We start from the raw sequence: 21,186 nt of genomic DNA on the forward strand, positions 1-21,186 counted from the left end.
CGGATTTTGGTAGTTTGGCACAGGTTAAAGATTGACGTAATCCTTAACACTGGACGTTTGAGTGAATTTCAGTAAGTGCTTGAGCTGTAAAATGGCTGGGTTATGTGCTGTAAAGTTTGTTTCCATACATACTAACTTCAAAGGCATAAAAACATAACACTAATGGCATTTAAGTATCTGCATTGCGAAGTGGCCACACTTTCTGAAATCATGAGATGGTGCACTCAGCGTGTTCTTTTAGACATGTAAACCGAGAAACTGACAGCCAAAATGATCTGTTAAAACAAAAATGAACACATTATGATGTCATCACCCTGATCCTCATTGTTGTCGCCTTTAAGCTGAACCTGCTTAGGTCAAAGATCAGCCAGCCAACTTTTAAGCAAGGCTTTTTCATCGAAACCTGAGTGTTTAGGAGTTTGTTTTTAATAAAACATATGCGGACAGACACTACACTGACCCATTCAAACTCTAATCCTTGAGTATTTAAGAGAAGATGCATGTGAGTTTGTGTGGGGGATTGACAGTGTTTGACTTTTAAATGGCAGGATGTTTCAGTTGTTTTGAGGAAAACTCAGAAAAAGCTACCAACCTACATTCGTAAAATGCGAGACACAAAGTGCAAATCATACAACAGTGCTGGATTTGACATTTTCAACTGATGCTGCTGTATATTGGAGATATTTCGACTGTCACATTCATCAAATGAGATCGCAAATCATAACAATCAGCGAACACTTTATTCGATTTCCCATCCATTTCTTTGTGAGTCATATTAGACCGGCAGTTTTCTTAAACGTTCGTAATTATCTACTTTTTGATTCCTAACTGTATCTCTGAACTGAGCATCACACAGCGAAAGACAAAAGTGTTACTTCTGTGAGTGGAAATAACCATACTGACACAACAAGTCATCACAACACCCAATAAATCATAATTCATTCATTTAAATCTGTCTATATATACCATAAAATACTCTTCTAGTCCATTGATAATATGCTTTAAATATCAGTTCTTTCAACACATAATAACATCTGAGAGGGAATGTAAAATAACAATAAATATCTAAAACTGAATTTGCCTCTATCATACAAAAATAATGTATATGATTTCCATCTCTATTTGTAAATAATCAATGTTCTCATATGAATAATGCACAAACGGAATAAATAAACTTTCACTCTATCTACCTGTCTGTTGTGGCCCAATGTACACATACGTCGGTATAAATATGTGTCGATAAGTGTGTGATTGTGAAAGTGCATGTACACATATACGTATGAACATTGTGTGAATCTCCGGCTCAATTCTTTTGAGCATTTCCCACTGTAAAGATCTGCGTCTTGTCACTAAGGGTCAGATCCATTCTGTAAACACCATTATACACCTGTTTCTCCATGGCTTGGGTTAACACAATCACACGTGCCAGTGCAATCGGCAAGCTCCCTGTGTCGGCTCTCCAAATTCAGCTCAGTTTAGTCCCAAAGAGTGCGGCAGAGATGTGCGGCTCCACTGCCTGGTCTGTCCTCGCGCCTCGTCCTACCGCCGTCTTTAGGAGTGGATCTGAGCTGTGCTGGCCAGCAGCTTGTGCCAGCTCACCACCCGTTTCCGCAGGTCTACCTTATCCAGCCACACGTAGGCTTCGCCGATTAAGGTCTTCTTTACGAACTTGCCTCCGTTTGAGACGAGAAAGAGCTGCAAGTGTTGGAATAAGTATGAATCACGACTTTAAGTCGGGTTAAGTTTTAGCACTCTAGTGCGTTGATGTCTGACATACCTGAATTGAATGACCTGTGGGGTTCATGCAAAAGCGGAAAGTTTCGTTGAAAGACGGTTCGCGATCATGACGACACACTCTGGTCTTCTTCTTGATGATTCTTTTTTGAGTGGCCACATTCACAACATAGAGCTTCACATACAGATCTGTAAAACAACATCAATATTAAGTATTAAAGGATTAGCAAAAAATTCCAGGATCTTTGTCTATATAGTGGACTTCAATAGGAGCCGACGGGTTGAAGGTCCAAATTGCAGTTTCAATGCAGCTTCAAATGGCTCTACGCGATCCCAGCCGAGGTATAAAAATCATATCTAGCACAATGATTGCTCATTTTCTAAAAAAAAAAAAAAAATTCCATACTTTTTAACCACAAATGCTCATCTTGCATTAGGTCTGCGATGCACTTATGTGACTTCACGCATTACGTAATCATGTTGAAAAGTCATGCGTGGTTAATACTTCATCTGCGCTAACGATGTAAAGTTATCAAAGGGCGTTGTTGTAAAGGCAGTTTGTAAAGGATTTCTTTACACGTTCGCTTTGTAAACACTGGGTCGGTACTTCCGCTTACGTCATTGTGTCAAGTCAGGCTAGTGCAAGATGAGCATTTGTGGTTAAAAAGTATATCAATTTTTCATTTTTTTTTAGAAAATTACCAAAAATATAGCTAGATAAGACTATTTTTCCTTGACTGGGATCATGTAGAGCCCCCTGAAGCCCCATTAGAACTGCAATTAGGACCTTCAATCCCCATTGAAGTCCACGATACGGAGAAAAATCCTGGAATGTTTTCCTCAAAAATCTTAATTTCTTTTTGACTGAAGAAAGATTTTTATTTATTTATTTTTATTTCAGTCGTGTTACCTGGGAGGTGGTCGGGAGACTTGAATTTGTAGGTGATGTTTCTGCACTGGAGAATCTCAAGCACAAGATGTTCTCCCTCTGTCTTCATCTCTTTCTTCAGGGCGATCTTTATCTCCCCCATCACCTGAGTCTTACCTAACCAGGCAGACACAGACAGGTCAATATCGCAATTCTTCTTCCTAACAGTTATCTCTGTATCTCTTCCAAATTCGATGAATCTCTGAGCATACAGACAGTGACAAATAAAATGGCACAGGTAATAGATGAATCCTGGAGAAACTATTATTCCACTCTTATTTCAGTCATGTGTGTGTGTATATATATATATATATATATATATATGCTGCCACATTGTACTCCCAAATACCCTGCTATTGACACAAACATGCATAAATAATCACAAAACCACACAACATCCCATGCAAACATTACCCTCTGTATCTCCATGAGCGGATTTCACAGCTTCTGTGCCGTTTGGAATCTTTCCACTGAATAACAAACAACATCAGGTCAGAGAACGCGCGGAGTGCCAAGAAAATGGAGGGATTTGAATAAATAATAACCAAAAAAGCCGTCTAGATGCTACCAAATAAATCCATGAAATTGTAAATTATTTAAAACAAAAATAAGACTGATTAGCAAATATTATGGGAGTCGTATAAAAAGCACTCACAATCTGGGAACCTGGAAGATTGCACTATCCACCGCATTGGTCCCGCCCTCTTCATCCAATAGGCTAAAGGCACTGCCACTCAGACCGCTATCCAATGAGGCTGCAGTAACAGGAGCATCACCAGATCTATGGCTGCGGGACGCTGTTTTTGAAGTTGATTATGTGAGTTGCATGAGTTACATACACTACGACTAGTTTGCAACTGGTAACTATTAATTACAGGGGTAGATATCCACATATCCACTCCCAACACACACACACATTCGCACAAATAGATACAGCTAGCAACATTTAAAGAAAGCATGACAGCACTCCATAAATGAAAGAAAATATCACAGACAGAGATATGCTAAGCAGACATCAGATGATAGAAGCAAAAGCAGACACACAACAAATTAAATTGTTCATTAGTAAACTGTGTGTTTGAGTTTTAAGTAATTCCATTATGCTAATTCTCCATGTTTATTTTAATTGTGGTTACTTATGATTAATAATATTTTAACTGTTTTTTTTTTAATGTTGATGCAGTGTTTGACTGAGAGTGATGGTGATGGTGTGATGTGGGATGCATGATTTTGGCACGTAATTCATGCACACAGTCTTTTCCAATCAGATTCAGCAACGGTAGCGTCTAATGAGACTCTCTCAGGATGATCAGGGGGTCGGTGCTCCCTCTTAGCGTTTGTCATCGCAGTTGAGCGCTACTGTTTTGTCCCCTGGTTTAAGGGAAGCACGCTGCTGGACTGTTGAACCAGACTGAGACTCGCTGCATGAATTTCCTGTGAAGTGGCAGAGGGCAGATTCCAGTCGAAAGTAAGCATCACTAGGTCCTAATCACTCGAAAAACTTTGAAGGTTGCAAGGCATGTATCTGCACAAGCATTACTGCTACTCTATTATCAACAAAATTAGGGCCTATTAATAGCGACGTGAATGTTTGATAGGAAAAATCTGCAATGAAAATGCAATTTCACTCTGTGTCAGTAGGTGGCGCTTGTATTAATATTTACTTTAACGGGATAGTTCACCCAAAAAATAAAATTTTATCATTAATTATGTGTTCCTAATGTTGTTGCAAATCTGTAGGACTTCAGTTCATCTTCAGAACACAAATTGTATAGACAGCAATGCAACTACTATGTTCAAGGCCCAAAAAAGATAGCCTAAAATAGTCCATGAGACATCTGTGGTTCAACCTTAATTTTACGAAGCTACAAAAATACTTTTTGTGTGCAAAGAAAACAAAAATAACGACTATTCAACAATTTCTTCTATTCCCTGTCAGTCTTCGACAACAAAGAAGAAATGTTGAATAAAGTCAGTCCTTTTGTTTCCTTTGTGCAATTTTTGGGTGACCAATCCCTTTAATTTTCATATGTTTGTAACAATATATTATTCAAATGACTGATATTTGTCATAAATGTGTTCATTGTTCAAAATGTTAATAAAATGTAAAAATCGATAACAAATATTTATTTGATCTTAGGCTTTAACAAAATTCATGCTAATGCTAATCATAAAAACTCAAATATTGTCTCTTTGTGTCTTTAATTCGAATTTATTTAAGCTTGTGTGCTTTTCAACTTCTATTTAATATGTCAAGGAGTATTTAGTCCTGGGATGTTTAGGAACATCTAAACCTTTTTTAGGTTTCAAAACGTCCACGTTCAGGTCACATGATCATAACTGCAGACTTACTTCCTTGACCATCTATTTTGTGTAAAGGGATCCAGTTGCTCACTTTCGTTTGGAAAGACCCTTCGGATAGCGTTCCCTTCCGTAAGCACAAAAGCACCCTTTGCAATTCAACCAGAGTATCTTCAGCTAGTTCCGCTAGTTAGATGTGCGTTAGTAACTCAACATCCTCTCGCTCTCTCTCTCTTGCTGTCATCGGCAATCATACGAGACGTCAACTCTCACCTCCGTCCGGCTGCGGCCTCTCTTCAGACATGGCTTTCCTGAGGGTCAGATGACGGCCGTCAGGGATCTCATTGGCCGGCGACTCGGACGGGGTTCTCTGAATGGTGAGCACACCAACTACGCTGTGCCTGTGGTGCCTCGGGTCGAGGCGGCCATTTTGGGCTGGGGCCATGTATCAGCCACGGGGTGGGGGGTGAGAAGGAGGGGAAGTTTGGAGAGGGGAGAAGGGAGGCGAGATGGAGACTCAGAGTATGAACTCGTCACAACATGGACACCACCAGCTTTTACTGTAGGTCATAGTCACATGCAGCCACAGTACGCTTACAGCGTCGACTGAGGTGCAGTGTAGGCCAGCGAGAGCCGCAGAGAGAGTGGAGGCAGGGTGGGATGGTGCTTTAAGGAGCGGGCGGCCACATGCTCGGCCATCTCGGTGGAGTGGGGAAGCTGCTGAAAAGCCGGCCGTCTGGGACAGAAAACAACTCAATGGGACAAATAAAAGAGGAGCTTGTCAGGGCTGTCAAGAAGGGCTCATGTGGGCAAAACGTGTCGCTACGTGTTGTGTGCTGAGCAGGGATGGCCATTTGCTCTCTAACTTTAACAAAATGGTAAATTGAGCAGGTTTTACCTAAAATAACCTCAGTGGCAAGGTTTTAACATGTCTGTGTGTGGTAAAAGGACAAGCTGACTAGGCGTTTGACGTGTGCAGTCAAATCTCTTCACAGTGATTGGCAGGTCTTAGTAATCTTAGTATCCTGTGGAAGGCAGCAAAGTGCCTGACTGGGTCAGAAATTGTACTTATTTTTGAAGATTTTTTTAGGCTGGACTAAAAATATCTACCATTATTTTACGTATATGCTTATTGTGTGTTCCTTGGGAATCAAACGCATGACCTTGGCTAGGGCCATGCTAACTGCACTACAGGAACAAGAATTATAAAGGATGAGTTTCAAGGAGTGTACTACAGCTTAATAGTTGTTCTGAGTTGTTATAATTATTAAAAGTGTTAAAAAATGTTGGAAAAGGAATAAAACTGTTCCTGTATGTGTGGAAACGTGACGCGTTCCCAACACACCGGTGAGAACACACAGGCGAACTGGAAGTGAAGTGACAGACTGTGACCACAGGGGGACCAGAGGAAGTAAAACGGGAGAAACCAGAAAACAACAACAGGGAAGGGAGTAAAAAAACAAAAGAGGGCAGTGAAAAAGAACAGAAGGAGGAACAGATGAGTGCGAAGGCAGCCATGCTGTGGAGGTTTTATTTGCGTCGTTTACTTGGTTGGAGACGGGGCTGCTGGCCGGCAGCTTCGGCCGGTGCCGCGGCATCGTCAAGGTGTGCCCGGGCCGTGCCACTTTTGCCATGAGCACGGGGGCCTCCGTGGGGGCGAGCTTGGCCCTCGGAGAGGGATGGCTTCGATGTGCTGGGGCTACTGTGAGATTTCTCAATAGTAGGGACCTGCGTGTCTAAAACAATCAGAACCAAATTACCACAAGGGCTTTTCATTCCCTACTTTTGCCTATTTATTAATTTTAATTCTTCAAAAAGTCATTCTTATTTATTACGTTGTTAGGTATTGTTGAGTCTCCATCTGACACATCTGATGTGATACTTAAGGTCCAACTATTGTGCCCTAGTTAGCATCTAAGCAGGCTGCTTCCTGTCAGAGCGGCCCTGTCACACCCTGTGTGAGGTGATTGAAGTGAAGCGCTGGTGAGCTCAGCGCTGTTGTGAACTGAACACACATATATGGAGAGCGAGAAGCCAAAGCTAGGAAGCTTGAGAAATACAGGATGGAGAGATCCGGTGAAAGCAGGAACAGTACAAAGAGAGGAAGAGAAGACAGAATGCATAGAAATGACAGCAGTAGAAGGATGGAAAAGAGGAAGACGTCACGACTGGAGATGTGAAAGGAGAAGTGGCAGAAGTGCCATGCGACTTGCGGTCCTACCCTTGGCAGGGTCAGGGAAGATTCCGTGACTACGGCTCTTGATGACCGAGGATTTGGGCGAGTCGTCCTTGCTGTGACCGGTGGTCTTTGGGGAGTGCTGGCTACCGTGTCCGCCGGGGGGTTTGGGCGAGTGCTGGCGGCCCTGTCCCGAGTGAGAACGCCGATGGTGCTCGCCCTCGCTCTGCTCCTTTAGAGGCAGCCAGCGTGGGACGTTGTCCAGTTGGGCGGTATTGGACAGGTCGATTAGTACCTACAAAGCCACATGCACAATTTCATTATTATTCAATGACAGTAGTGTATGTGTGTTTATATATATATATATATATATATATATATATATATATATATATAAATATATATCTCATTACATTATACAATGATTTATACTTCGCTTTAATAAACAGAATATTGATTACACTGTTAAGGTAAACAATAAAATAGAACTTTTTTTATTTTTCTGGATGTAGGTGTAAATAATGTTTATTTAACCAAGAGAATGTGACTGGGACATGAATTTACATTTGATCGAAAAACCAAAAAAAAACTTGTACCGTTTACACTTGTGTGCTATTTATCACTCTTTGGACTTGGTGTTTAATCTTTCAAAGTGTGTTTACATCTTGCAGCTTCTCACCTCTCCCAAGAAGTCATTGGCAGAGCTCTTGTCGTAGTCCCACACGCTGACCTCCAGTGTCTTCTTTCTCAGCTAACACAAACACACAGAGTATTCAAGGCCAAGATGATTTACTTTGTGACTCTATCACCATACACTATTTTAATGTTGTCATTCTAAGTAAAATCATCTGAACTAATCTATGGTTGATCTCTAAATGAAGAGTAGGGAAACACCAAAATATTGTACTCTCATTTCTTGTTTTCCACTAACAAAATCTTTAAACATCTTTAAACAAGATACTTTTACATGTGAAGCTATATTTTAAAACACACACTACCGTTCAAAACCAAAAAGTATGATTTTTTTAAAGGATAAAATAATACTTTTATTCAAATTCGACAGTATAGACACTTGTAATCTTATAAGACATTCCACTTAAAATAAATGCCGTACTTTTAAAATTTCTATTAATCAAAAGTATTAAGCAGTACAATTGTTTTCAGCCTTTATAATAAGAAATGTTTTCTGAGTACCAAATCAGCACATTAGAATGATTTATGTAGGATCATGTGACAATCGTCACGTGAAAATTTGCTTTGTCATCACAGGAATAAATTATATTTTAAAATTCATGAATATAGAAAACTGTGAAAGCCTGTTAAAAAAGGTAACTGTGACTTTTTATCTCAATTCTCCCTTTTTTTTCTCCTTGCAATTGCGAGTTTACATCTCACAATTCTGACTTTTTTCTCAGAATTGCATGATATAAACTCACAATTACAAGAAATAAAGTCAGAATTGTGGAATATAAACTCGCAATTCTGACTTTTTTTTACTCAGAATTGAGAGATATAAACTTGTGAGTTATAATGTCCAATTCTGAGGGAGAAAAAAGACCGAATATGTGTGCTTTAAAATCAGAATTGCGAGAAATTAAAAAAAAAGTCAAAATTACAAGTTTATATCTTGAGAGTTAATATCTCATAATTCTGAGAAAATAGTAAGAATTGTGAGATAAAAAGTTGCAGTTACGTTTTTTGAATTTTTTCATTAAGTGACAGAAACGAGCTTCCACAGAAAACAGTTAATTGAAATTAAAATAATATTTCTCAATATTACTGCTTCAGCTGTATTTTTGATCAAATAAATACAGCCTTTATGAGCAAGAGAGACTTTCTAACACACAATGAACCTCTGAACTTTGCTTCTGAAGTACATTTATTTTGTTTATAGAACGTTTAGATGCTTTTACTGGAAATCAAGACAAAAATACTGATTAAGAAAATATCTCTTCTGTTAAACCAGCAAACATCTCCAACACGATATGCAGCACTGGAGCATTAAATCCAGATGGTTTTCAATACAAGCCTCACCTACCTGCATTCTGTCTTTCTCTCTCAATTAAGAGCCACTCGCCTCGCTTCAATAGTCCAGTAAAAACATATCAATCACATCTGTCTGCAGCAACCTCAGAGAGCTCAACAGACTCAGGAAGCTCTTTGGTCTTAATTAGACTAAAGCACTTCTGGGAGACAACAGACTTTTCCCTGTTTGCACCAAAAGCCTGGGATTCTCTCTGAAGAGCTCTCAGATAATTGAAATCTCAAAACTGACGTGAGATGTTCAAACAGAAAAAAAGCATCAGATGTTTCTTTTTGTTTTCTAGACATCTGCAACCTAGACATGTGCAAATGATTGCGAGGTTGTAGTTCACCTGTTCCAGGTGGATGTTTTTGTAGATGACAGTCTGGTTCCACTCTGGGTTCAGGCTCTTCTGAACATGTTTGGACCTTCTTTTGTTTTCAGCACTGCAATTAGATAACATACCACAAGAGGTCACCTTGAGTGGCAGGTAGAATATCAGTTTGGCACAAACACCCCACACTGGTGGCAAATGGTTTGCACAATGGAGGATGTCTAGTATAGGCCCACTTGTGTTGCTGTAGTGACCATATACTACTTTGAGAAAATGATTAAATGCGTAACGATGATATAAAGAGCAAGAGCTACATCACTAAGCCATTCAGGTCCAAGCATGGCCAAGTCTTGTATAATGTGCTGGTACCATAGGAAAGAATCACATACCTGGCATTCTGCACAACCATGACCTGACTGTGAAGATCCAGCATGCAGCAAAAACAGACAACAATCAGTGATGAGTGGGAGACTGCAAAAGTGTGTGTGTGTCTGTGTGTGTGTTTGCAGTAGCCCATGCATTCATGCCCATATGGAGCAGAGAAATGGAGAGCTCCTGTTTCTGTAGGTTCAATCCAAGTACTGCATGATCAGATGAGAGCCAGAAATGATCCGAAACACACACATACACAAACATACACACCAGCCTGCAAACATCAATCAGCGCTATCATTTTACACACAAACTGAACTGGCATTGATTTTCCTCTTTTGCTGACTCACTTACATTTAAATGCATGGACACACACACACACAATCATACACAGCTAAAAACTAGGTCTTACACAATATGCATAATCCTCTCCAGGTCTTTCCCACAGACCTGGTGCTAATTACAGCTGGATAAGCGATTTTCTGTTTCGTTAACTCATGGAAAATAGCAGCTAGGATTGAATAACAGCTCTGGGAGTCTTAATTACCAGTGCCAAGGGTGAAACAGGTGGATTTATCTTTTTTAAGCCAAGAATCCATATTAAATTATACTAACATCTTGTTTTCACACTCTCTGGATAGCTATTTTGGCAGGGCGCTTAAAAAAGAAAAGTTGAGTTTTACTCAAAGTACTTACCCTCTGCCTGGCAGCAAGTAAACTTTAACGAACGGATCCGAGTAGCCGTTATTATCCCGGGGTGCCAGATTTCGTGCTTGAAGAACATGGACGATGAGATTTCCCAGTTGTTTGTCGTAATTTATTTGAAGCTGCAAAATCGAAAGAAAGAAATAAATGATTTTTCTACTTCTACTACTAAAAAGATAAATGTTGATTAATAAGCAGGGTTCTGACCATTGAATTCACTTTAGATGGTAGAGACTGCAGTCATAACAAGCAATTTCTAGCTATATCGACTATCGACTCATGCAGGCGTGTAAATCACTGAATAAGCTACTCTTATAGCTACGTTAATGAGAGCCGAAATCTACCTGGATCTCTCCGGACACTGGGTGGGACTGAGTTTTTGCAGCCTCAGAGGTCTAAGAAACAAAACATCAGCAGTAAGAAAAGACACAGTTATGCATTTGATTTTTTTGTGTACACAAAAAGGCATCAAATAATTATATGCGCGTGGTACCTTGCTGTGACGTTTCTTGCTGACAGAGGGTGAACCAGGCTGGCCAGGGCTGGGAACTGCGCTGGAGCCAGCAGACGCTGAGGCTTTATCCAGTGCTGACGCAGAAGAGGATGGCACCTGCTGCTGGGACACTTTCTGCAGCTCGGCAGCTAGCTGCTTAGGGTCCACACCTGGTGACCGTGGAGGTCTGTCTCCTGTATAATTATAAATGCAAAGCAGAAATTAGTGGTAAAGCACCATTAAGGTTAATTAGGACATTAGCATTTGATTGTCTTCTCCACTGACTGGAGGTTCTCACCTTTGGTCTGGTCTTGAAGGTCTAGGTGGGAGCTTTCAGAATCAGACAGCATATTTAGGTCACTGGAGTTAACAAAAAGATAAATGATGGTCAAAAGATGTGAAAGCAATGTGAGATCAAGATGGACCCTAACAGTCTGATATATGGGCACTCACAGTCTGATACATATCTCCGCCTCTCCAACCTGGTGACCAACCAGACCCTGCACCTCCTCGTACGTCTTACCAGTCAAAGAAATGCTGTTCCACTCCAGAACTTGCATTCCTATGCAAACACACACACACATAAAATCAGCCACTTTTAGTCGTCACTATCTGGAAGATCAAACACGCTGTAAAAGCACTGCAACACCACACGTGATGTCTTTCAATTAAACAAACCCTGTTGTAGAAACCCTGTGAGAAAGCAGATGAAAACACGTGCAGCAGAGTTCACTCCAAGTCACAGCAAACTGAAACCACTCTGTTGGTGCACTTACACAGATGGAAACGAGTCTTCAGGTAGGCCAGGTAGGCCCGCTTTGGACGTTTCGAAGCTCCCATGTTACGGTGGATGCTTGGGGTCCCTGGAGGTGAATGTGTACTCATGTCATGTACTGTATATGTACACACTCAAACATTTTATAGTTTAGTGTGAGAGACTGAACAGCCGGCATCACATTACTCCGCTGCTTAACACCAGCCTGTTCTCCCGAGCTTGAGAATATACATGAGTCACATGGCTAATGTAACCATGCCGACTGCATGCATAATCACACTTACAGCAAGAAGAAACATTTGACATTTTACCCTTAAGAAGCTTCAACTGCTGCTGGGACAATATGTGGGAGAGAGACAATACAATGCGAGAAGAGATCAAATGAGAAAAGAGAAGAGGATACTAGAAGAGACTGAATAAGATGAGATGGACATTTTACAATACGTGACCCTTGAACACAAAGCCAGTCATAAGTAGTATGGGTATATTTGTGTAATAGCCGGCAATACATTGTGTGGGTCAAAATTATTGATTTTTCTTCAATGCCAAAAATCATTAGGATATTAAGTAAAGATCATGTTCCATGAAGATATTATTTATTTTCTACCGTAAATACATCAAAACTTAATTTTTGATTAGAAATATGCATCGCTAAGACCTTCATTTGGACAACTTTAAAGGTGATTTTCTCAATATTTAGATTTTTTTGATTTTCAAATAGTTGTATCTTGGCCAAATATTGTCCTATCCTAACAAACATTATATTAATGGAGAGCTTATTTATTCAGATAATGTATAAATCTTAACTTTAAAAAAATTGACTCTTATGACTGGTTTTGTGGTCCAGGGTCACATATGCAAGACATTACAATACCAGAAGAGACAAGACAAGAAGAGAGAAGAGGATACTAGAAATTAGTTGAAATGAGAAGAGAAAGGACAAGATGAGATGAGAAAAGGTGAGACTGAAGAGACGAGAATCAAAAAACAAGATCAGAAACAAGATCAGAAGAGAAGAGATGAGACAAGTTGAGAGGACAAAAAAGAAAAGACGGGAAGAGATGAGACAAGGTGAGAAGAGAGATGCTGATACTAGAAAAGACTAAGCAAGAAGAGATAGGACAAAAGTAGATATGAGAAGAGAAACGATCAAAAGAGTAGAGAAGGAACAAGATGAGAAAAGACAAGGGTACCGAAGAGGCAAGATCAGAAGAGAAGAGACAAGCTGAGATCAGAAAAGAGAAAGAAAAGAGAGAAGACAGGAATAGATGAGACAAGATGAGAAGAGAGATGCTGATACTAGAGGGGACTAAGCAAGATCAAAAGATCAAAAGAGAAGAGAAGGAACAAGACGAGATGAGAAAAGCTGAGACAAGACAAGGGTACAGAAGAGACTAGATTAAATGAAAGTAGATACAAGAAGAAACAAGATCAGAAGAGAGGAGACAAGTTGAGATCAGAAAAGAGAGAAGACAGGAATAGATGAGACAAGATGAGAAAGACAAGACAAGAAGACACAAGACAAAATGAGAAAAGACAGGAAAATAAGAAGCAAACTGACAGGAAGAACAGACATGAGAACAAGATGAGATGAGAAGAGTTGAAAGACTAGACACCAGAAGAGACGTGAAGAGTAAGCAAAAGTAAGCATGAGGAGGTGAGACAAGATAAACAAGATAAATCAGACTAGAGTAAAGAACAAAAGATATGAGGACAGAAGAGACAAGATGAGAAAAGACGAGGCAGAGTAATACATGAGAACAGAAGAGAAAAGAACAGAACAGAAAATGAGGAGCAGAGGGAGAACACAGCTAAGGAATCAGATGTCTAAATACAAAGTGATATTTGATAGAGAGTGTGAGAGGAGGAGGAGGAAGACAGATGTGAAGTGTCAGTCCCAGTCAAAGCTCAGAATGTTCTCTCACAAAGCCCAGCTGTTGTATATAGCCTCATAAATAAGCCTGCACACAGACAGTTCTACTCCCTCCGGCTTCACTTTCCCCCTCGCCACCTATCCCGGTCCCTCGTAAATTATGACCGGGAGAAAGCAGCACAAAAGCCGGAGCCCAAGCAGACCTAATTTACAACACTCCGTGCTCACCCTCGCCCCTGGAGAAAGAGAGCATTAACGTCTCCGTCACAACCGAGATCAATAGAGCTTGTAAAATTTAGCTCTATCAAAATGCCTGAAATAGTCCATCAAGACAGTCCAAAGCAGTCATGAAATTCAGATTTCACTCTGGGTTTTATTCCAAAAGTCTGTTAAGATTCTTCCAAGTTGAGGAGAAACTCTTTCCGTCAGCCATCAGTGGGCAAATCTGTCACAATGAGGTCAATTCTGATTTTGTAAAGTGCATATTTACATAACGACGACACTGTAAAAAAACACAGCGTTAAAGCAGTAAAACCTCAAACTCTTTTTAGCAGAACTCTCCAGAGACATTTCAGTCAAAGTTTTGAAATAAATTTAACACTCGACTCTCAATTGATCTGCGCAACACCTACACTGCCGAGGAAACACAGTCGTGAACCTGAAACTTCAACTTCATTTTCTGCTTCTCCTTATCTCTCACATCAAGAATGAGTCACTCCTCGAGCCTGGAGGTGAAGAATCACGCGGATAAGCATCATTTGTTTTTCCTGTCTCCTACTCTGAAATATCACGTCACACTGTGCCCTTTAACGTTAACCGATGTGCTTCTCTCCCCGCTTTAAGAGACACTAAACATCGATACACCTCTACAGCTTAACCAAAACAGTGAACCCACTCATTGTCAGGTTTAAAAGTGTAACCACTCTTCCTTGAGGTGCCTACCTTCCACAATCTTCCCCGTCTGTTCCGCAGCTCCTCCAGGTAATACTTTGGCAACGTACGCACCAATGTCTCCATTGCTGCCCGGGACCTCTTTTCCTCCAACCACACGGATGCCCAGTCCGTTTCCTGTGAGAAAAGAGTATTGCACACACATAAGGTGATTCAAAACCTGCACCAGATGGTAACAAGCCTTCCATTTGTTTCTAAGGTACCAATCTTTGGAATTAATGGAATAAAACTGTTGTTGTTTTTTTTAGTGTACATGTGTAAAGCTAGCAACCCTGCAATTTGAATAAGTCAACGCTAGTTGCCAAGTCAGAGCCAGTCTGAAGATTTAAGATGACAGATTTCATAGAAAATCACGTAGTGTATGATGGTCTTAGACTTTAATTCCATCCAGTCAGAGGATATTAAACATGTTTGTTATTTTGAACCATTTTTAGAACACATTTTGTTTTTATTTGTCATGCATCTCCAGCAACTAGATGCCCTTTTTTGTGTGAGTTTGTTATGATCGGAACCAATTTAAAGGGCTAGTCAACCCAAAAATGAAACTTCTGTCATGTTGTTCCGAACCCATAAGACCTTCGTGCATCTTCGGAACACAAATTAAGACATTTTCAATTAAATCTGAAAGCTTTCTGATCCTGTACAGACAGAAATGCCACTACCACGTTCAAGGCCCAGAAAGGTAGTACATTTGTCATCAGTGGTTCAACTGTACTTTTATGAAGCTATAAGAATACTTTTTGAGCACAAAGAAAACAAAAATAACAACTTTAACTACTGATGCTTCTCTTCCCTGTCACTTTTCGACACGTTCACAAATGTCCTCAAGCTTGTTTGTAGTCGAGATGTTTAGACATCTATACAGAAACTCTTCTATGACTTGTGTGACTTCCTGTCATTCAGAATAGTACACAGACCTTCCATTACTGTAATTACAGTGCAACAAATCCACCAGTCACAGCACAGGACATTCACCATATCCTTATTCATTGTCTTTTTTTAAGGCACTTGTTTGTTCATCAGTTTCTAATTACGATGATAATCCAATTTGTGCATTACACACCATTTTGAGCTTTGATGACTGATGAAACTGGAGGGATGCCAATGTGTCACATTGCATGTCTGCGCCGTTCTAATGCTTAAAGAAACATTGACACAGGAGATCGAGGGGAATCAACCACACCTTCAGTACGTGACATACCAAAGCATGAAGAGGGTGTAGACCGCTGATGTGATTTTGTGTCTGTTGACATTTCATGTGCAGTGATGTGGCAAAATGTGTGCCACAAGAGGACGCTAAAGGGAAATTGGAGAAGAGCTAATGTGTTGTTTAGTAGTAGGCACAAAATAAAACTATGCCAATGCAATCTCAGCATGGCGAAAGTAATGTTTGCATAGACATAAGCCTCGGGCAATTCTCCATGATGGCCTGGTAGGCAAACAGATCCTCTTTTATCAGGGGCAGCTGTCCTAAACGTCTGTCTACATTGTTGGGAACATGTCAAAAAGCCAAGCAGCACAGCATTGAGTATTTTACAGGTTGCACTTACCTGATACACTACGATCTTTGGGATCCCTCTGTAGTTTTATTCTGGCGTGAGGAAACGGGTAGTGTGCTGACTTTCCCTAAAGACACATCAAATAAACAGAATGAGACTTATTCAATAATGTTTTGCCTGACAACCAGGTCTTTAAAAATGTCTCCTTTTTCTTAGGTTTCTTGCAGTGTGTATTTACTGTTTCTTGCTAATTGGGCTAAAATGCTAATGCAGAAACCACATGCATCACCTGTCTTCTCTCCCCTTGTCCGTTCTCTGTGCGCCCATCTCGTGGTTTATCAAACCAGTCAGTTTCCTCCCGTCGCAGGTGGTATGCTTCAGAAAAACAGATGGAAATTAAAACGTTAAGTCTTGCTTGCCGGTCTGTTAAAACAAACCCCTAAAGACCCTCTGGTAACATCAGGTGCTAGAGACAGCTAAGGTACATATCCAGTCTCAAATTCAAACAATATAGAACCATCTGGGACAGAAAAGGAAATGGTTATATAAAGTAGAGCAGTTATTTTTGCATGCAAACCTAAAACTAAAACAAACCCTGAGGATACAAGTCTTCAGATTGTATTTTTTTTCTATATATAATTTTTCATTAAAATCCTTTAGAAGAATATTTAGAGCAAGAGTTTTTCGTTACTGTACCTTCACCTACAAATCTGAAGTTTTCATAAACAAGACAAGGGTTAATGACAGACAGAGGCAGGAAAGATTTTGGCATACCATCTTGTTATAGTGTTGGGATGTGTCTACAATGTGGAAAAGGGGAGTTTTATAGGATTTTACATTTAAAGGCATTTATAGATTTGTGAATAAAAAGTGAATAATTGACCTCAGGTCATCAACATTTAACAGAAGACAGTTTTAGTGTTTACAGACCTGACATTCAGATGTAAAATGATATGATAGATGTAGATCCTGTTACATGTTGAATGGAGCACTATTATTGTGTATAGCTTTATAACCAAGGCCAATTTTATCAGGAAGTCATTACTTTCAATAGATTTGATATGCAAAACTACTACTAGTATTATGTGAATGATGTTTTGTTAACCAAATTGGTGAAACTGCAGCAGCTTAAACTGAGAAAATGAGTGTTATTTTTAGAGAGAAAGGAGTGTGAAATTCCAATTTAATCACAGATGCAAAAGCTGCATTCACTAACGCGCCATTACATTAGTGTGCAAATTTGTCATACTTCCTGCAACATGTTGTTATGGAGATGAATTTGCAGTCGATTTGGTTGCCTAACAGCTCATGGGTGATTGGCAGGCGGGTGGTCATGGTAGCAGGGGTGTGGGGGAGACGGGAGACGTGCAGGAGTCTAAGGTGGTTATACTCTACCGTTTGTGACATTCTCATGTGAGTTTCCTGGATCGTCTCTGCTCAAACCCACCAGGGATTCACTTAGTGCTGCAACCAAGGCAAATGCATTTACTTCCAGATGGTACATATGATGAACAACACATCATATGCTGTTAAATGTATGGGGTCAGTTACTTAAAGAAAAGACATGTTAAAACTGGTGAGTATTTTGGGTTTGAGCTTCACGTTTGGTGGTTGTGTGATTCTTTAACTCTATACTGTAAAAACAATTACAATATTCATTTTGTTTTATTGTACAGTGCAGTTAATGTAACCATGCATTTCATATATAATGAGGGGAAGAGGCATGCAATGCAATGCAACTATTGTTTTGATCTCATTAATATTAATAACTATACTTAACCATAAATGGCTTCATAAAAGGTAGAAATCAAAAGACAAACATTTACAGCTGAGAAAAAGCATAGCCTTTTGTATTTGAAGGCATTTATTAGTTCCCAAGTGAAAAAGAAAGCAGATGAACATGCAAGAAGGTGAAAGAGTTTATTCAAAACCAGACAGAAGGAGACACACACATCACTTGTCCTATTTATTAAAGGAACATCAAACATGCAAACACAAACTGGCATGGTAATATTTTCTCTGGTACATGCTAGCAACATGCATGAAGAGTATCATCTATCACTGAGAGATAGAAGTTTGTATGGGCTATGACATTTTGTTTATACTGTATGCTATATATGAGTTTCTACATGAAATGATACTGAAACTTCTGCTAATAAATTTAAAAATGAATGACTGACCTTTATGCAGAACTAATATCTCATTAATACAGTTCATTGTGGCTGAGGTTTTACATATAATACAACATAACTAAATAAGAAGATAACCTGTGTAGTTACACTGTGACTTTTTTGCTAAAAGGCACTTTTTAGATACAACATATCTAAAAGATAACTAAACAGATGACTAATCAAGAACATGTGCAGTGCTATTGTTTACAAGCAGCTTAACTACAAATGTTAAGGGTTGTAAGGCTACTCTTATGCTAATGACAAGAGAGATTTGTAATGTTCCATCAGCGTAACTTTTTCTCATTTATCCCATTTATAGAGCACACATACATATCAACTAAAAAACAGAGACTGAAAGCATGCATTGTAAGAGTTCACACAGAAACAAAAAGTCAGAAGAAGAAATCACATGCAAAAGATGCTTAACTCCAACTGTATGCCATAGAAATGTTACGACAGACAGACAACAGGGACAGTGTGATTCTTTCATTATTTAAGCACAGAACAAGAAAGCTTAAACAGGACAGAAAAGCAGTTATAAGCAGAGAACTTGTGCCTTCATATAGACAGGAGTGAACACTTATAAGACAAGACATAGATAAATAAAAATCTGCAACTGTGTATGAAGAGTCACTCCAAGACGACAGTCTGTGGACAAACAAATTACCTTCACTATCAGACATGGTGCCCTGCAGATCATCCATTAGCACATAGCCACGCCCTCTTGATGGATCTTCTCTGAGATGTTGCTGTTGTGGGTCTTGGAGGGACAGACATGACCCAAACTGATCACGGGAGTCGGCAGATATGGGTGGGAGCGGACCCGCCGATGCCCGTGCCATACCCATTGGCTGACCCACTGGACTCAGTGGGCTCTCTTCTTCCGAGTTCTGTGCCACAATAGGAATACGTCCACGCCCACTTTGTACAATGGGCAGGCTTGTAGGTTTTGACCTGCCTGATGGAGTCTGGAAAGCTGAGGTGTCTGAGGAGGGGTCACCTTCTGCTTTAAGCCTCAGTGAAGAACTTGAGGTATCCCTTTTAATGGACAGGTCAAGGCCATACACAGAGGAGGGTCTAGAAGAAGGTCGTGACCTACTTCCACTGGGGTAAGCAGAGTCTTCTCCCAAAGAGGACCTCATGCCAGGGCTCAGATTTAGGCTTTGGCCTAGATTAAGCGAACCTGCCAAATTGGCCCCAAGAGTGGAGCCCAGGTATTTCTGCTGCTCGGCAATGTTCTTGCGTAGCCCAAAGGTGATCTCATCCTGCAGAAGTCTGCTTGATCTGGGAGAAGCACTACTGGAACCCAAGTAGCTGCTATAGTCTGTTTCTAGAGCCCTGCTATCCTGGATGGAGGAGTACTTGCCTATGTTGCTGGTGTTTTTGTGTTTCTGGTAGAGCATTGATGTTGGAAGCTGCTTGGCAGCCTGTTTTTCTAAGGTCAGTCTACTGATGCTGTACTTTTCAGTTTTGGGGAAGGCCCTGTAGCCTCCACTAGACACTCCAGTGCTGGGGGTGTAGTGATGTGAGAGTCCAGCAAGCTGCTCTAAGCTTTCAGTGCCCCCTGTGCTTCTCCGGAACTCCTGTTTCAGTTGTTGTTTTAAAAGCTTCAGCTCAAATGGTTCTTCCATTGGGTCCTCTTCATCTTGAGCCTTACCATAGGAGTGAAGTCTGGAGGAGCTTCCCAGGTAGTCTGTACCAACATCTGCAGCAGTACGTCTCAGAAGACGCTCTGCTTTGGCTAGCTCCCTCTCAGCAATGCCATAGCTGGAAGATGAAAGGCTACCAGTGCTTTTTGCAAGTTCTGCTGCATCTTCTAAAAGCATATAGCTCCTTGGTGTTTGATGTTGCTCTAAGTCTGCATAGAAGGAGTCAGCAGATACATTAGACATAGGACTGACTGCCATGCTGCCAGCACGATCTTCTAGGCTATGCAAGTCAAGGTGGTTCCCATACTTTCCTCCCAAGTAAGATGAGGTGTCATAGTTGGTGGCGATTTTGGTAGAATCTAATTCAGAGAGGAGAGCAGCTTGTTGTCTGGCTTTCTGTTGGAGCAAGAGCATTTGGTGGTAGCTCTGTTGCTGTGAGGCAGTCAGAGAAGGAACAGAAGAGTAGATGGACTGGGATTGGTATGGTGACTGAGGCTGGTACAAGGACTGCTGGTACTGTGTGTACTGGTACTGGGAATATTTTCCATATTGGTCGTGCTTGGTCTGTGGAGGAACAAATTCATCAAGTTCTGACTGTGGTGCAGTACGTGGTCTCTCAAGCCCATGTCCAGTGACCTCCTCACTAACTCTTGTTTCACGAATGTTACTCACCTCACTGTCAGACATGTAATCACGGTCCTCTGCAACACTCTGCAGATATGCCCTTTCCCTCTTCTCCCTTTCTTTGAGCAATGCCTCCTTTCTTCGGTTAATACCCATCTCCAGATATCGTAGCTTGGCGTCAATCTCCTTTTCTTCCTCATCCAGTTCAGCTTGCTTTTTACGCAGTTTGGAGGACTCTCTCTCAACCAGGTCTAGTTCACGGTCAATGTCCTGTAGGATTTTTGCTCGTGCCATGTTAGTGCTCCGGCAGAGACGGCGACGAGCTGAGCCAGTGCTGTAGGCTGTCTGACCAGCATTAACAGCTTCTTCCTCTGAAGGTGGGTTAGGAAGAGTTCTCTTAACTTTCTTTTGGGTGCCAGATGGAGTTCCACTTGGAGATCCCTTTCCCTTTGGATGACAAGTAAAAACAGAATTATCAGTGTCAAATGACAAAACAGTTTTGAAGTAAAAACTTATTTTCAAGCCATATTGTTTGTAGGAATGACCATAGTGCATTAAAGGCTTTAAATATAAGAACTT

General features: G+C 40.5%; 1 protein-coding gene across 8 annotated transcripts in view; it reads right to left on the reverse strand.

Moving 5' to 3' along the window:
* The window catches only part of pcloa (piccolo presynaptic cytomatrix protein a), a 47,234-nt gene that overhangs the window by 1,164 nt on the left and 24,884 nt on the right, over window positions 1–21,186 (reverse strand). Inside the window, exons 7-27 of one of the 8 annotated variants that reach the window (XM_051107196.1) lie at window positions 20,656–21,054; window positions 19,002–20,547; window positions 17,559–17,627; window positions 16,453–16,538; window positions 16,215–16,290; window positions 14,656–14,781; window positions 11,519–11,627; window positions 11,364–11,425; window positions 11,066–11,259; window positions 10,917–10,967; window positions 10,564–10,694; window positions 9,886–9,912; window positions 9,515–9,608; window positions 7,819–7,890; window positions 7,185–7,434; window positions 6,511–6,699; window positions 3,318–3,459; window positions 3,077–3,132; window positions 2,645–2,779; window positions 1,778–1,923; window positions 1–1,695 (exon numbers count right to left, since the gene is read on the reverse strand). The exon at window positions 1–1,695 is cut by the window's left edge and continues 1,164 nt beyond it. In XM_051107196.1, the coding sequence (XP_050963153.1) occupies window positions 1,552–1,695; window positions 1,778–1,923; window positions 2,645–2,779; window positions 3,077–3,132; window positions 3,318–3,459; window positions 6,511–6,699; window positions 7,185–7,434; window positions 7,819–7,890; window positions 9,515–9,608; window positions 9,886–9,912; window positions 10,564–10,694; window positions 10,917–10,967; window positions 11,066–11,259; window positions 11,364–11,425; window positions 11,519–11,627; window positions 14,656–14,781; window positions 16,215–16,290; window positions 16,453–16,538; window positions 17,559–17,627; window positions 19,002–20,547; window positions 20,656–21,054 (4,104 nt within the window). In that variant the 3' untranslated portion in view covers window positions 1–1,551. Of the gene's footprint in view, window positions 1,696–1,777; window positions 1,924–2,644; window positions 2,780–3,076; window positions 3,133–3,317; window positions 3,460–5,404; window positions 6,700–7,184; window positions 7,435–7,818; window positions 7,891–9,514; window positions 9,609–9,885; window positions 9,913–10,563; window positions 10,695–10,916; window positions 10,968–11,065; window positions 11,260–11,363; window positions 11,426–11,518; window positions 11,628–14,655; window positions 14,782–16,214; window positions 16,291–16,452; window positions 16,539–17,558; window positions 17,628–19,001; window positions 21,055–21,186 lie in introns of those variants that run through there. The other 7 variants (XM_051107194.1, XM_051107191.1, XM_051107195.1 and 4 more) reach the window with 7 other exon arrangements.

This window comes from Labeo rohita, chromosome 4 (assembly GCF_022985175.1).
Source record: "Labeo rohita strain BAU-BD-2019 chromosome 4, IGBB_LRoh.1.0, whole genome shotgun sequence".
NCBI classification, from domain to species: domain Eukaryota; kingdom Metazoa; phylum Chordata; class Actinopteri; order Cypriniformes; family Cyprinidae; genus Labeo; species Labeo rohita.